This window comes from Cheilinus undulatus, linkage group 16, assembly GCF_018320785.1.
Source record: "Cheilinus undulatus linkage group 16, ASM1832078v1, whole genome shotgun sequence".
NCBI classification, from domain to species: Eukaryota; Metazoa; Chordata; class Actinopteri; order Labriformes; family Labridae; genus Cheilinus; species Cheilinus undulatus.
The window spans coordinates 41,857,971-41,875,168 of record NC_054880.1 but is presented as its reverse complement, the minus strand read 5'-3'; the positions used below and the strand labels follow the sequence as shown (position 1 = coordinate 41,875,168).

The 17,198-nt window shown below is 39.5% G+C and overlaps 1 protein-coding gene across 4 annotated transcripts in view; it reads right to left on the bottom strand.

Annotated features, from left to right (window-relative positions):
• Window positions 1-17,198, bottom strand: part of col16a1 (collagen, type XVI, alpha 1) — a 169,189-nt gene that overhangs the window by 123,790 nt on the left and 28,201 nt on the right. For all 4 annotated transcript variants that reach the window (XM_041808222.1, XM_041808224.1, XM_041808225.1 and 1 more), the window contains exons 3-4: window positions 7,952-8,020; window positions 7,756-7,873 (exon numbers count right to left, since the gene is read on the bottom strand). In XM_041808222.1, the coding sequence (XP_041664156.1) occupies window positions 7,756-7,873; window positions 7,952-8,020 (187 nt within the window). The remainder of the gene's footprint in view (window positions 1-7,755; window positions 7,874-7,951; window positions 8,021-17,198) is intronic.

The following is a 17,198-nucleotide window of genomic DNA, read 5'->3' as shown; positions in this document are numbered from 1 at the left end:
CACCTTTCATTTCTTATAACCTTCTTGGACTTTTGTGTGGAACTTTATCTCAAGTTGCAATGCTTGCTTGTTAAGGAGAGCAACAAAAATAATAATTATGCTTGTTCAGTCATTTTTTGCATTAAAATCCTGTCATAAACACTTGTAATCTTGGCCTCATGTCACACAAATACTTCCTGTTTTTATATTCTAAAGGCCCAAAGCAATAAAATCACATTCTGCTGAAATTGAAATGCATGTCTCCTGCTGTGAGTGGGGCCCGTTTCACTATCGTCGTACAGCTCAGCGCTGCGAGAGACAAGCAGCTTCATCTGCCTGTCACTCAGCTCTGTTAGCTTGGATTAGCTGAATGGATTAGCCTCTGATACAAAGCAAACCTCCGCTTTCCAATTAATGTACACACGTCTCACACTTCACTCAACCTCAGCAGCCATGAATTAAAAAAGCCTTCTGAGTGACAGCGGCGCCTGTGGCGGATGGAGCCGCGTATCGAACGGACAGAGAAATACACTATAGAGGGAGAGTAATGGAAATGAAGTGCAACAAGCTGCAAACACAGTTCAAGCAGAGACAGATTTAAGCAGACAAACACACAAATTAGCGCACACATGCAGAAATGCTAGACAGACACACTCAGACTGTGAGTGAGAAAAAAAAAGGAAGAACAAGCCGGAGGGGTTTGTTCTGATGCAGTCGCTGATCGCCTTGATTTAAACCTTTAACCCTCGTGTTTCCTCACTACATAACACTGTCCATCTGTTTCCTGCCTCTGTTCGCTTTTGCTTTTATAAATCCCTAAAACCCATCCATACAATGCTATTCTTGTTAGCAAAAGTAAAAACAAAGTAAAAATTTCAGAAAATACAGGGATTATCATTTCCCATCCTGAGCATTAAAGCTCCTGCTAGAAACTTTCTGTCTGTCTTGATTTTGGCACCCCCTGTACTTAAAGGTGGTATTCCTCATTTCTTTGTTCTGTACATGTGCAGGAAGGGCCAAGTAACAGGCCAAGTTACATGTTAACACAGGAGCCCTTCTTTGATATCACCTTCACAATTCTTGTATCCATCAAACTCTTGAGCTTTCGGAGTTTCTGCTTGAATTTCTTTGTAAGATGTCAGAATATCCTCCCAGAGCTGCTTTTTTGATGTGAACTGTCTCCCACCCTCATAGATCTTTAGCTTGAGGATTCTCCAAAGGTTCTCAATAGGGTTGAGGTCAGGGGAGGATGGGGGCCACACCATGAGTTTCTCTCCTTTTATGCCCATAGCAGCCAATGACACAGAGGGATTCCTTGCAGCAGGAGATGGTTCATGAAGATTATTTTGCTATGGAAAGCACGGTTCTTCTTTTTGTACCATGGAAGAAAGCAGTCTCTCAGAAACTCAGTCAGTTTCACACCTTCAGGAACCCTAAAAGGGCCTACCAGTTGTCTCCCTACGATTCCAGCCTGAAACATGACTCCGCCCCCTCCTTGCTGGCATCGCAGCCTTGTTGGGACATGGTGGCCATCCACCAACCATCCACTACTCCTCCATCTGGACCATCCAGGGTTGCACGGCACTCATCAGTAGACAAGACTGCTTGAAAATGAGTCTTCATGTATTTCTGGGCCCACTGCAACCGTTTCTGCTTGTGAGCATTGGTTAGGAGTGGCTGAATAGTAGGTTTATGCATGACTGCAAGCCTCTGGAGGATCCTACACCTTGAGGTTGGTGGGACTCCAGAGGCACCAGCAGCTTCAAATACTTGTTTGCTTCTTTGTAATGACATTTTAGCAGCTGCTCTCTTAACCCGATGAATTTGTCTGGCAGAAACCTTCCTCATTATGCTTTTATCTGCATAAACCCATCCATGCTCTAAATCAGCCTCAAATTTCTTCACAGTGCAATGATCACGCCTAAGTTTTCTTGAAATATAAAATATAATATCTAATATATATATCTAAATAAAGTATCTAATTTTTTCTTACCTACCTGCTCTACAGAAGAAAGATTATGCACATGCACAAGGTGTTTCTTTGCAAAGGCACACCCTCAACTACAGACCAAGCGCGTATACTTCAAGGTTTTAACATTTTTGCAGATCTGTGTGCATGTTGTTGAATACAGAACTGTTTTGGAAAAGGCAAGACTGAAACTATTCTGTTTTTAGTGGATAGTGTTCATGTAAACATGGCCAGAATCTTTCTTTGGCATGCTGCTAAGAACTCTGTCTGACTCCTATCTCCCAGCAGTGGTTTAGGGCTTTAAAAAGAACAATGTAGAGCAGATAAATCTTCTTCCTGGTAGTCTTGTTTGCTTTTGTCGGCTATAAAGAGCCATTAGTATAAATTTCAGTCTGTTTAATAACCTTTAAAAAAGTCCTTGGAGAAGCATTAAGTGAGGCAAAGAGAGAAATGAGAAAAGGAATATGTAAAAAGGCACACATTTGTGTTTAGTCATAAAGTGTAACATGACAGTTCCACTCATAGAGAGCTGCAGCTTAAGGAGGCAGCAGGCTGATGTGCTAACATTGATTACAGTCCGTCTCAGTTAGAGAGAAGTCACTAAGGCAGCGTTCTTTACTGATAAAACCGACAGCAACGCTCTCAACGGTACGGAAATCTCAATAAATGTAGCAGCAGAACAAAATCCCAAAACAGCTGCAGCAAAAACAAGACAAAGAAGTGTGCTCCCATCCGCTCTCTGTATGGTTAGAGGCAAAACAAAAACATCCTGGATTTCCTCTCTAACTCCAAACATGCTGATTTCCTAAGAAGTGACAGTTTTTTGGTCTTCGTGCTTGTTTTTTCATAAGGACAACCTTTCTCTAAGCCAGTGACGAACAATCTATGTGACGCTTTTAGAGCAAAATGTCTAGGATGTAAAAGGATGTTTTGTAGACACATTTATCGGAGCCTTCGAGCAAGCAGAGTTCACAAAGCTGGACCTGGTGATAAAGAAGTCCAGGCTGACCTAGTTGATGAGCTGGAAAACGGCCTTATGGTTGGTTCAAAGGTGAATCCTCAACACAAAGTAAAGGCATCAACAGGATAATAACAGCATGAAAAGCATAATTACAGCATGTCAGAATAAACAGTGTGCTGTGAAAGGAGTCCAGGCTCTGCTGGAGTTTAAAGCTTCAGATCTCTTGTTGAAAACAGGCTCTGCTTTCATCTGCTGCAGTTAAAGTCACACATTTTAGTTTTACAAGCAACTGCATCATGTCAGCTACCTAAGCCCTGTCTAAATGTCTCGATGAGATACGCGCTGTACAACCGGGATCACCAACTACATTTGCACAAGGGCAGGCATTATGGGGGCCAGACTGTTACTTAAGCAAATAAGCTCTATTGAGATGTTTTGATTTCCTTTGGAATTTGCAGTTAATTCAGTCCCTAAAGGGGCGATTGAGATACACTATATTGCCAACAGTATTCACTCAACCATCTAAAAATGTGTAAAATCAAGCAACTAGGCATGCAGACTGTTTCTACAAACATTTGTGAAAGAATGGGTCGCTGTCAGGAGCTCAGTGAATCCCAGTGTGGTACTGTGATAGGATGCCACCTGTGCAGCAAGTCCAGCGGTGAAATTTCCTCGCTCCTAAATACTCCACAGTCAACTGTCAGTGGTATTATAACAAAGTGGAAGCGATTGGGAATGATAGCAACTCAGCCATGAAGTGGTAGGCCACATAAAGTGACGGAGTGAGGTCAGCGGGTGCTGAGGCCGCCAACTTTCTGCAGAGTCAAACGCTACAGATCCCCAAACTTCATGTGGCCTTCAGATCAGCTCAAGAACAGTGTGCAGAGAGCTTCATGGAATGGATTTCCACGGCCGAGCAGCTGCATCCAAGCCATATATCACCAAGCGCAATGCAAAGCGTCAGATGCAGTGGTGTAAAGCGCGCCACCACTGGACTCTAGAGCAGTGGAGATGCATTCTCTGGAGTGACCAGTCTGGGTTTGGCGGTTGCCAGGACAACGGTACTTGTCTGACTGCATTGTGCCAAGTGTAAAGTTTGGTGGAGGGAGATTATGGTGTGGGATTGTTTTCAGGACCTGGGCTTGGCCCCTTAGTTCCAGTGAAAGGAACTCTGAATGCTTCAGCATACCAAGAGATTTTGGACAATTCAATGCTCCCAACTTTGTGGGAACAGTTTGGGGATGGCCCCTTCCTGTTCCAACATGACTGTGCACCAGTGCACAAAGCAAGGTCCATAAAGACATGGATGAGAGAGTTTGGTGTGGATGAACTTGACTGGCCTCCACAGAGTCCTGACCTCAACCCGATAGAACACCTTTGGGATGAATTAGAGTGGAGACTGAGGGCCAGGCCTTCTCGTCCAACATCAGTGTGTGACCTCACAAATGCGCTTCTGGAGGAATGGTGAAAAATTCCCATAAACACACTCCTAAACCTTGTGGAAAGCCTTCCCAGAAGAGTTGAAGCTGTTATAGCTGCAAAGGGTGGACCGACGTCATATTAAACCCTATGAATTAAGAAAGGAATTAAGAATTCACTCACCTGCCGTGGCTCACTTAAGTTCCTATGTGAGCTAAGGCAGGTGAGTGAATACTTTTGGCAATATAGTGTATTTCTAGTGCTGTAATGTAGTGCATCACTAGGTTTGAGCTAAAAATGTCAATCCTGATTGGTGAAAAACGCATGCTGTGAACAGGTCTTTTGTTTATGATTTCTAGGCAGGGAAAATGGTAGGTTCACATGGTAACCGGCAGTTCTCATCAAGAATGGACTGATGAGTGTTTATCATGCATCTTATTTACTGATTTTTGCAAAACTCTTCTAGCAAATCCAGAACTTTTTTTAAAATCTCAATTAATTTGGGGGTTCCTTTAGGGATTCGAAAATGAAAATACATTGCAAATACTATGACAAATTTTACTCACATTTTCTGATTTCAATAATCTTCTGGGAGCTGCATGGGAAGCTGTGGGGGGCCTAATCTGGCCCCCGGGCCTCCAGTTGATGATCACTGCTGCACAATGTGATGTGAGACAACACCATGCAACACAAGATCTTTTTAAGACCTTCTTCATGCTTTTTAAGAACCTATCGAATCTTTAATTTCTAACTTGTTTTATCCGAGTCATGGTTTCATATGTTAACAAGCCACACATTGGCTCTGTCAATTGCTAATTAGTGGGAGGAGTCTGCAACTAAGAGCAAATTTGGAAGTGCATTTTGCATTTTGAGCAGAGACCCTGACGAGCATTGAGTCACGCTCGACAGATAGAGAGCACCGGTCTGTGTTGGAGTGTGTGGATGCTGGTGGTGAGTAACTGCATCTCGAGGAAGGTTCGCTTTAGTCAGGGTAGTTTAGGCCCTCAGGGAAGAAGAAACTCACCTCTACTCAAACCATTCGTTCTCCAATCTGAAGTTACTGCTACAGAACAAATCATAAAGGTGCAGAGTGCTGTGGAGACGCTGCAGCTGACTGACTTAACAGCTGACCTGTTTGATTCAACTGACCTCAGTAACGCTTTGTTTTGTTTTTCTTTCTTCTTTGTTGCATGAACTGCATGACTTGCATGTACCAACTGCTTGAACTTGAAATGCTTTTTTTTGCAGTTTTGGACTGAACAGAAGTAGAGGGGGATTTAAAGAACTGAACTTGATGGGATGAAAAAAATTAGAGCCTGAAAAGGTATTTTTGAGTTTTCGGACTGATCTTGTTTATGTTTGTTTTAAGTTGCTTTTTTCATTATTGTTGAGCTTTTTTTTGTTTGCTTTTCTTTTTTCAATTTAATACAAACTTTATTCTTTGACTGAGGAGGTTGAGGCCTGTGTCATTTCTTTATGAAATGATAGTATTTTCTTTTAAAATACTGGGTTACTGAGTTTTATACTTCTACATTCTTTGTGTTGGTTTTTTTCAATTAAGGAGTGACTTAACGATCTAAAATTACTTTCAGGTTTAACCCTGGCTGGAAAATAAAACAAAGAAGACGTCTAAGAATGAAGGCTTCCGTAATACAAAAAGAAAAAAAAAAAAAAAACAAAAAGAAAAAAAAACATTGTGGCCTGTCACGTTATGTCCTCCCCACAACACAGTACATCAGTCCTAGTAGCGTCACATTATGTAATAACGCCGCATTATGTAAGCCACTAAGTTGTTAGGGTTAGGGCAAGGTAGTAGGGTATACCCTGGAGCCCACCCTAAGTCCTAGGGTTATGGTGCTGTCGAACAGCACTGGTTCTAAAAACACTATCTGCTGAGCTTCTCATATTTACATCCAGTGAAGAGCTCAGACAGGAAGACAGCGAACAATAACTGAAGCTACAGCAGCCCCTAGTGGTGGGAGGTTCATTACAGTTTTAAAGAGCATAATAGACTGGGATTTCATGCTCGTGTTTATAAAAAAATACATGTTATAAGTGTATCTGACTTGTAAATCTCGTCCCGGCCAATTTGATTAATGAATTCAACCATTTAAATTTGTGCATCCCTATATTTAACACAATGGGATTGAGGGCTAAACAATATGGAAAAAATATCTAATTGCGATTTTTATCCAAAATATTGCAAGCACTATTTAGGCACGATTAAATTCCTTTTTAATTTATGTATCTCCTAACAAACAAGCAATAAATCAGTCTATATTAAATATCTCATTAAAATAATTTTGACTCATTGCAAATTTGATAAGAATTGTTGTACTGAAGGGAATGACGATTTTATGTCTTCCAAATTGTTCTTGAGAAAGTTGACACCTGGATGTTTGCATAATGTGTAAAAAAAATCATGCAAACACTTTCTCTGCCTGAAAAAAATGTATTTTACGGGAATTTAAAGAAATATTGCAGCCCCTGCAATTTGAAAACTGCAAGGACATATTGTGATTTAATCTAAATTTTGATTAATTGCCCAGCCTTAATGGGATGGATACAGTGTTAGACAGTATATTAAGATACAGAACAGCAAATGGGAAATAAGATGACAGACACTTTTGCAATGTGTTACAGTACATAAGATGCCACACAGTATCATTAGATGTGATACATTACAATAACATTCAATACTTTACATTTAGATGCACTTGATTGATTTAATTTTTGCTTTGATTTTCATCTAATGTTATTTTAAGACACAATGTGGGTAAGAACTTTGCATTCAGAACTAATTTCATCACGTTTCTGTTATCTTTAAATATGTTTTGCCGTTAAAATTCAATAAGGATGCTGCATTGTTGGAGTTTAGTGACAGCAGGGTATTTTTGACCCCTAAAACAAGGGAAAGACACAGAATTTCAAGACAATGTGGCATCACTTTTACAGTTTATGCTCAAGCAGTTAAGCCTTTAACGGCCCATGAAAATTACATGAAATAAGTAGATGTGGTCAAAACCAGAAAACCAAAAGGCAGTTATGAGCTTTTACGAGCGCATGTCAGCTGCGAGGGGAATGAAGTTGTGCTTATGGAAATGCAATCAAGGGTTGACCCTTGGTGCATGGTTCACCATGTGTTTGCAGCTGTTGGGCAGCACTGACATGCTGAGAGAGAGTTCAGAGGCTGACAGGCTGTAGGGCGTTCCGACTGTTTTTCTCTTTGTTCAGACATGGCATGAAAAAGCCAGCTCCTGTCCGCACAGGCCTACAGGGGGCTGAAATATCCATCAGAAAAATTCACTTTGTTTCACTTCCTGGTATGCATCTGTACCTCCTGTGGCTGTACATGATGTGTATGTGCACAGTGTGTTTTCTCTGTGGGTGCTAGGAAAAAAAGCAGCTACAAGAACTGTAAACTTACTCCGTTGGGCGTAGGAGTGCTGCTTTACCCAGGCGGAGGATGACTGGTCCACGAGGGTTGCGGATCTTCTTGACATCTGAACTCTTGAGGAGTGCGAATCGCCTTACCAGATTAAAACCTGACAAGAAGCAACGCTCATCAGCACCCACATACATACAACTCAAAGGAAATATGTCTGTTCTCATATTCTTTTCACCTGTTATGTTTTGCCTTGCTGTCTGAGGAAACTTCCACTCATCCACTTGTAAGTCCGGGCATTGTACATCTGTGGAGACAAGAATATGACACACGGGTTCATGAGAAGAAAAAGGCAAGAGGTGGGTGCACAGAGAGGAAAAAAACCTGGAATTCAAGCTTCAAGAGATTTCAGAAACAGCACGTCAGTCTTAAGAGAAGTCGTCCTACACGTGAAAAAGCACGCTTACAGCTGGCTGATGTGGACAGAGTTTGTTTGAAAAGAAAAGCAACTTGGAATGTGTACATTTGAGAGCAACAGAGATATTGATCCTGCAGAATAAAAAAGGAGAGTCATTTGGGGTGAAAGACAGTGAAAAGGGATTGTAAAAAAAACACAGGCAGAGAGATAAAAATGAGGTTAAAAGTGTGCAGAGAGGAACAGAGCCAAGGCTGACAGGTTGTCTCGCACCAAGCTTGTCAGTCGCGGTAGCCTCTGTTTGATGGATATGTTCTCACCCTGTCAGGGGAGGTTACAGAGAAAAGTGCTGCCTGTCAGAGCGGCCCGTCTGACTAAGGGGGGGAGATGTGAGATGTGTTGAAAAACCAGGCCAGGTAGACATGGACCCTGTGAATCACTGTGATCCAAAGTTAATTGATCTCTTTGGGGCCAAGGACCAAGCGGCCCCGAGCAAGACGTTCTACAGGGTACAGTTTTTCAAAAAGGGTTTTTTTTTTCTTCAAAGTATGACTGCAGAGATTTTGAAAGCAGGCGGTGCCCTATGTAACCCCAAAAATAAAACCTTATGATTTTCTTAGAGTGATGTTGCTGTCAGTTGCATTTTGAATAGTTAATGGGTGCCAAATGCCAAAGCTGAAGGTTAGATATTTTAATTTAACCTCATTCTATGCAACCCCATGGACACTGGCTTATTCTAAAAACCATGTCTATGAGGAAAAGATAAAAGCTCTGTATCAGTGATGGGCTGTCAGGGCCAGCAAGGCCTCCTCTGCTGGACTGCTGTCAGAATCTCAACCTTTCAATGTAATACATGCTGACATCAATACCATATGCATTATGGGGATTTTTCACAACAAGTTTATTATATTTACTTGGAGCCTACATCCATCATCAGTCATTTTTAATGATGCTAATTGTCACAGTAAGTTCACATGATCAGACCTGCTGTCACAGCACATTATCACCTACCACTGTCACATTATAGTCCATTAACCCTCAATATACACCCTCAATGACATTTATAACACATTAGTAGTAGAGTCCCTGTCTCAAGTGTCACGCTGAAGTATCTGTGGCAGCAGCAGAGTTGCCTACAGCCTGTACATTTTCAGTGTGACTACAATCACTAATGTAGCAGTTGCACTTGGGCACTAAAATTCTCCTGCTTGACCTCAGCAGACCTGCCAACCTTGGCATAATATTTTGAGTATCACTTTCGTTGTGCAGCATTTCTCACAGATTTTTGCAAATCCTTTGCTTTGGACACAGTAATTTCCCCATTCACTGTGTGGACTGGTTCACTAACTGGAATGTGTGTGTGTATATATAAATATATATATACATATATATACATATATATAGCACTGGTGCTTAAGAGGTTGACAATCTTGTGGCATGGAACAAAAAATATTTTAGTATATATTAAGCATTTATGTGACAGGGACACACACACGCATCTACCACGTCCCCTGTGTTGTTATGAGCAACAAATGAAACATAAAAGACTCATAACAAAGATTTTTATATCCTAAAGTCTCTTCAGGAAGAGGAACTGTGACTGTGAACATTTAAACAGCAGAAATGTTTCTCTTACAGTTTTTTTCGATTGCTTAAGCATGATTTTGAAAACAGGGTTCATTTTGTCAAAACACTACACACAATTCACACAACCACCCACACAAGTAGCAGAACACCTCAGATCCTTTGCAAAATGAAACACTCTGGTAAAAACTATACACTCATTTATAAAAAACACATTTTGTTACCATATGTAACACACATGTTTCATATGACTTAATTCTGTTTGAACCAGTTACACACTGCTGTTTCTAACCTAAACACTTTTAGCAATTCTACTTCTCAGTGATTAGAGTACTGTAAGTGAAGTACACAGAGAAAGATCAAATATACAATAAATTCACCAAACACAACACAAGACCAATGCTGCAAACTGACGAAAATATAATTTTTTCTCTCCATTTAGCCAAATCAGTCAACATGTCAGCATGGAGAATCACAACAAAACATGCCACATGTTCATGCTACTACAGTAGTAGTCCTCATCGGCAAGACAACATGGAAGAACCATCTTGAATGTTGAATCCATCCTTGCACAGCTGCGTCGTCGATTTGGTCACAGGCCTCCTCCATGGCCTGAATGAGGGCTACCTGAGCCTGGGGCCAGAGAACGTAAACCCTCCACTGCCATGCCGAGAAAAACTCTTTGATTGGTTTAGATTTTTTTGATGAATTTGGTCCTCTTCTTCTTTGAGCATGTTCTCTTTTTGCTTCAGGTCTTCCTCTTCCTCTTCCTCCTTCTCCTCCTCTATGGATTCTCTCTCTCAACCTCACTCTTCTTCCATTTTGGTTGAAGACAGGTGAACTCACCTGCTGCATTTTTATAGTGCTTAAACCTGAGTGTGTCTACAATTAAGCAATCATGTGTTTGTGCACCTGATGGCTGTGTTTAACCAATGACTTACTGGTGTGGTAATTTGACAGTCAGTGCTTTGGAATTGCAAGGAAGTGACATCGTGATATACTTCTGTGTCTAATGTATACAAGTGTGTTTAGTGATTTGCAAATCCCTAATTGTGTAATACTTTTGATTTTAGTGTTTATGCAGTCGAAAAAAAACTGTAATCTGAACTCATAGTCAGTATGATTAGATGCATGATGTTCAAGTCCTTTTATTTCCCAATAATATTAAATTGTTTTGTTTTATTTCCTACCAGTCCATTTTCTTTAATTCTCTTGTCTATGTTAATTTTCTTAGTCTACTCTGGTTCTGTCTGCCTTTCAGCTCGTTATGTGAAAAGCTCTATAAACTGCATCTTAGTTGCATAATGATAACGATAAATATAATAATCCCAATATGGCAACACGTCAACTTAATTGCTGGAATTGGTGATTTATAAACCTTTAATACCTCTGCCAAGGAGGTTATGTGATCAGGTGTGCTTGTTCGTTTGTTTGTTTGTTAGCAACATAACTCAAAAAGTTGTGGACAGATTTTGATGAAAATTTCAGGAAATGCCAGAAATGGCATAAAGAAGAATTGATTAGATTTTGGGAGTGATCCAGATCACCGTCTGGATCCAGGAATATTTTAAAAGATTCTGTACTATGGGAGATAGGGCTAATGGCAGAGGTCTGCGCTGTTACCACTTTACACCAGGAGATGGCGGACATGAGTAACTTCAATCACAGCAGCAGTTTTTGGGTGTGTTTCTGTTCAAAGTGTTGGAGTTTATAGAGTTTGAAAGACGCACACCCGGTCAAGGAGACGAGTCGGAGAGTAACAGAGAGAAAGACAGCGAATTGTAGCGAGAACACTCACAATGCTGGGAGGAACAGAGGAATATTCACCCTCTGCCATGACTTCCAGTCGTCCGGTGAGACCATGGGTGCATCTGTTGGCACCCGAAGTGAAGCCAATGCTTTGCCTCACTGTGTTTCCAAGTAATCGGCGAATGCCGTGGTGGGGGGCACATGGTGACGGATCCAGGAATTATTTAAAGGATTCTTCACTATTGGGAGATAGGGCTAATGGCAGAGGTCTGCGTGCTGAGTGCTTTTCTAGTTACATTTACTTTAGTATTTCAAAATAGCAAAACAAATGTAGTTTGAAATACTGACTGATCGGTTTACTGTTTGGATAAAAAATGGAAATGAGAAGAAACAAAATCATTATCATAAGAGGAATGATATAGATTCATATCTGTAATATTCCTCTGTTCACTCCCTTCCTTTTATCACATGAATTACAAGTTTGACAATGAATTTTACTCTCTGAGTCGAAACTAGTAAAGTTACAGTCAAATTGATCGATGGTTTGATGAAAAAAAGAATTGTGAGTCATCTTTTTATCTCTGCTTTGGTAAAGGATGGTCAAGTTTTTCCACGGCTAAAGGAGATAATAAAGGAAGTAATGAAGCTCCTTTCCTTTTCAGTTAGAGTATTCGAACGGCCTTTATCATGTCTGGGACGTTTCACTCAGTTAAGAACCTTCCTAAGCAAAATGGAGTATTCGAACGGACCACAGGAGAGCCTGTGATTGTGAGTGGAGGATTGAGAACAACTTTTGTTAGCTAAAGGAAGGTTTCCAAGGACATTCCTGGTCTTTATTAATCCGGGTTTTTTTTATTTATTATGGTTTCCTTTATCCCCAAGGAACTGTGGAATGGAACACAGAGTGTTCATGATTTGGAAAGATTTAGTTGTTCAAAACACACTTTTGATAAAACAGTGGATGAACTTAACAGAGGCACGCCACAGGGACACACATGTCTACTCCATCCAGGCTAAGTCACATGAAAACAAGAGGAGAGGGCACTAATATAATTACAAAAAAACAATAAAATCCAACTGACTTTAATCAAGAGTAAGGAATTTAATTTCACGCAAGCAGGCTCAAGAAAGAATTAAATCACATTAAGCGCTTCAGCACCTATTATCAAGTCCATCGCTTGACACCCTGCAGCTTTGGCTCATCTCGGCTCTCTAACACAACCATTTCAGAGCACAGCCTGTCTGCCTCTGTATTCTATCATTCTCCTATTACCGTCTGAATGTACAAATCAAGGTGTGGAAAAGAGATGTCAAGCAGAGGTTCTTTAGGAGGCTGAGTTGAGACGTGAAATCAAAGAAATTGAATGTGACATTGGAACAGTTGCAGGGAGTAATATCAAGAACAAGTCTTCCGAGCTTTCTCGCATGCATCCATAATACATCCTTTTCTCTTATTCCCCTCCTCTTCTTCTCATACATAGTCATACAGATATATATTTATAACTTTGGTCCATCCTGAAATCATATCTGCCAACTCAGCACAAAAATCACTCTCTGCAGCCTTTCAAAGAAAGTGCTGCCTTTTAAAAAAGACTCCTATATTCTCACTTATAGTGTACAGCAGGAGCTTATCTCTATTTTTGAAGGCAATATACTCTAAGATCTATCTTTTATCATCGTTTACTCTTTCTGTTATCTGTTTTCTTTTCTGTAGTTGTTAATCACCGCCCCGCTTCCATCAGACAGAGTTGAGATGAAGGCTTTGTCAGGAGTAATCCTGGCTGGAGGCAGGCAGGCAGCACAATGAGAAGTTGGGAAACAGAAGAGATGGGAAGGTGAAGAGACGGGGAAAAAGATTCAAAGGATAGCAGAAAGGGTGGCAAAGTGTAGAAGGAGAATGAGAGGTGAGAAAGTTTTCACCTTTCAATGAGCAACCTGCCCTTTACACCCAGCCTAGCACCCCTGATGTTAGATTTGTTGTCCTTTCCAAGGTGGAGTCAGACTTCTGTCCTGACATTTACTTTATGTTAGTGTATATTTGATTCCCAAAATACTTTGTTGTCTCTTCATTTGTCATTTCAGCAACTCTTAAATCTTGTCATGTCTAAAAAGAAAAACAGGCTCATCTTTTTCTAGTCAAATACAGTGTATCAGCATGTTTAATAAACCAAAGACCCTTTAACAAACTAGTGTTATGATGCTAGCATGGAACCATGTCACTGTGGTCTCACCAGAATTTTTACTTCAAATTTGACAGTGTAACTTACAAACAATAGCCTTATAATCAAATTTGTTGAAGCTGAAAGAGTCCATTTCCAACAAATAAGCTTTTTGTTTTATTGATAAGGCAAAGGTGTCAGCAATTGTGAGGTAAAACTTTAAATATGGATCAACTCTCATGTTATTTAAGAGTAAAAAATAAAATTCTACACAAAATGAGGCTGAATTAGATCATACCCCAGACTGAAGGAAGTTAACTGTTGATTGTAGTCACACATTTGTACACATTTGTAAATCTGTGTACAAATTAGAAGATTTCTGCACACATTTGTAGATTTGAGACTCGTTTAAAGATTTAGGTACACATAAGCAGATCTGTGGTCACATCTGTAGATCTGAGACACATTTGTAGATTCATGCACACATTTGTAAATCTGTACACATTTCTCAAGCTGAGTACAGGTTTGTAGACTTCGACCATTTGTACACATTGAAGAACATTACACGTCTGTGGATCTGTGGTCAAATTTGTCCATTTTTGTTCATGTTTGTAGATTTGTGTATATATTCGTACATATGTGCACATGTCTGTTCAATTGTGTGCACATTTACAGATTTTTTTCACATTTGAAGATCTGAGACACATTTGTAGATGGGAGACACATTAGATGTATGTACACATTTGTAGATACATGCGCACATATGTAGAGATAAGTTCAGGTTTGCAGATATTTGAACAAATTTGTAGATTTTTGTACATGTGTGTGCATGTGTGACACATTTGTAATTTTGTACACATTGTAGATTGTGTACACATATGCAGATATGTCGTCACATTTGTAAATTTGTGGTCACATTTGTAGATTTGTGTATGATTTTGTAGATTTGTGCACATATCCGTTCAATTGTGTGCACATAACTAGATTTTTGTACATTTCTTTTTAGATTTGTGCACACATTTGTAGCGTCATGTTCACATTTGTCCTTTTAATAAATTGTCAATACAACACATTTTAATACAGATACGAAAAACACTTTTAGATATGTGTACACATTAATGGATCTATGCATATTTGTAGAGTTGTTAACAGATTTGTGGTTTGTGTTTGTATCTGTCATTTGTGTACACATTTATAGATTTGTGTACACATTAATAGATCTGCGCACACATTTGTAGATTTGTGTACACAATTGTATCTCTGTGCACACATTTGGAGTTTGTGTTCACGTTTGATTTTTTATTACATTGTTAGATCTGTGCACATTTGTAGATTTGTTAACAGATTTGTTGTTTGTGTTTGTATCAGTCATTTGTGTACACATTTGAAGATTTGTACACACATTTTAAGATTTGTGCACATATTTGAAGATTTGTGAACACATTTGTAGATTTGTGTACACATTTGAAGATTTGTGAACACATTTGAAGATTTGTGTACACATTTAAAGATTTGTGTACACATTTGAAGATTTGTGTACACATTTTTAGATTTGTATACACATTTGAAGATTTGTGTACACATTTGAAGATCTGTGTACACATTTGAAGATTTGTGTACACATTTTTAGATTTGTATACACATTTGAAGATTTGTGTACACATTTGTAGATTTGTGTACACATTTGTAGATTTGTGTACACATTTGAAGATTTGTATACACATTTGTAGATTTTTTTTTAGCTCTGTGCACACATTTGTTAATCTCTTTACACATTTGTAGATTTTTTTGTACAAATTTGTAAATCTTAGGCTCATTTTAAGATTTTGGACACATTTGCAGATCCATGTACACATTTGCAGATTGTTGTACACATTTGTATATTTGTGAACACAATCATATACTTTTGTACACATTTGTAGATATGTGCACACATTTGTTGATCTTGAACTAATTTGTGGATCAGTGTACACATTTGTAGATTCTTGTTCACATTTTTGTATTTGTTTATATTTGAGACTTATTTGTATATATGAGACCATTTTATGCTTTTACACATATTTGTAAATCTGTACATTTTTGCAGATTGGTGTATACATTTATAGATCTGCGCACACATTTGTGTACAAATCTGTTGATTGTGGAGCCATTTGTAGATCTGTGAGCACATTTGTTACCCAGTGACTTATTTGTGTAGACATCTGTGGATTGCTGTACACATTTACTGAACTAGGTATGCATTTGAATAAAAGTGTCCACATTTGTGGATCTGCATTCAGATGTGTTCATTGTTTGACCAACAACTTTCTTAATTGTTTTACATTAATATTACCTCCATGCTTTTGTGTCCACATTGACTAGAGAAACTGATGCTGAGAGGTAAATCTGCATTTCCACCTAGCTGTCTTGTCCAGTTTTGTTCAGTACGATACACAATTCTAATCATTTCCACTGTCAAAAAAATCAAAAGTCCAAATTTGCTGATCTGTAAATTATGCTTTTTTAGCTCCCGTCTATGTGGAGCTAGACTTATTGCTGTCTGCTTATTGGTCAAAAGGATCATCACTTCCAATGCTACAGCGAGGAGCTAATAGGCCAGCACTTATTACTGAGCTGAGCTGAATTACTGGATTCTCTTAAAGGGTTGGAATTCCCAACACTTAGAGGAATCACAATCAAGATCAGGGTTTACCGTAGCAACTACACTGAACCAAACTGGACTGTTTGGTGGATAAACATCAGAACTGTAGTCCCTTTGTCTAGTCTTTGAACGCCTTGATGAATGACTTGGTAAAGCTTCATAATCTGCATTTAGTTGGTAAATGAATTCTTAAGGTTATGTAAAATAAAATTATTTAGTGAGTCAAGTTATAACTTGTGCCTGAGGCAATTACTGGCAGCATTTTGGACTTAAACTCCTGAGTTCACAAGCTGTGTCTGTATATCTACAAGAAAGAGGGATATTTTAGTGGACTGTTGCTTTCCCAGGCACTTTGGCAGTTTGGCAGTGGACACACACTGCAGAACTTGAACCCCATTTCCCTCTCAAGCTGTGATCAAAGAAAAGCATTTGCTTGTTGACAAGCTAATTAGCACATAGTATGCGCACAACTCCGGGATCCAGCTATTAGCTGCGTGTAGCATTAAAGAGATTGGATGGTCTTGGCTGGGTTCACTTCCTCTTTGATGGGTTGCGTTTAAGTCCTGCCAAAGCAGGTAATGATACTACACTGGCAGACATGCAGCACACTGCTGTGAGTGTTTCCCCCCTAAAGTCTCCTCCCTGCCAAAGATACAAACTCAGGCCATTTCAGGTCTTTAAGGAAGTGAAACGCCACTTTTATGGTAGAAAGACTTAGAGGTTGTACAAATAAAATATACCAGATCTCATCATGACTGTAAGCAGCTTAAATGCAACCTCGCCTTAGGTCAATACCTGGGCACATACCTTCCAACTAGGCATTCATTATGACAAAAAACAACATGCATGTGCCACAACAACTTTATTCAAACCACTTCAATATCCCGGCTAAGATAAGCAACGTGCTTTGGAGTGGTCTGGGTCTTCTGAAACATAC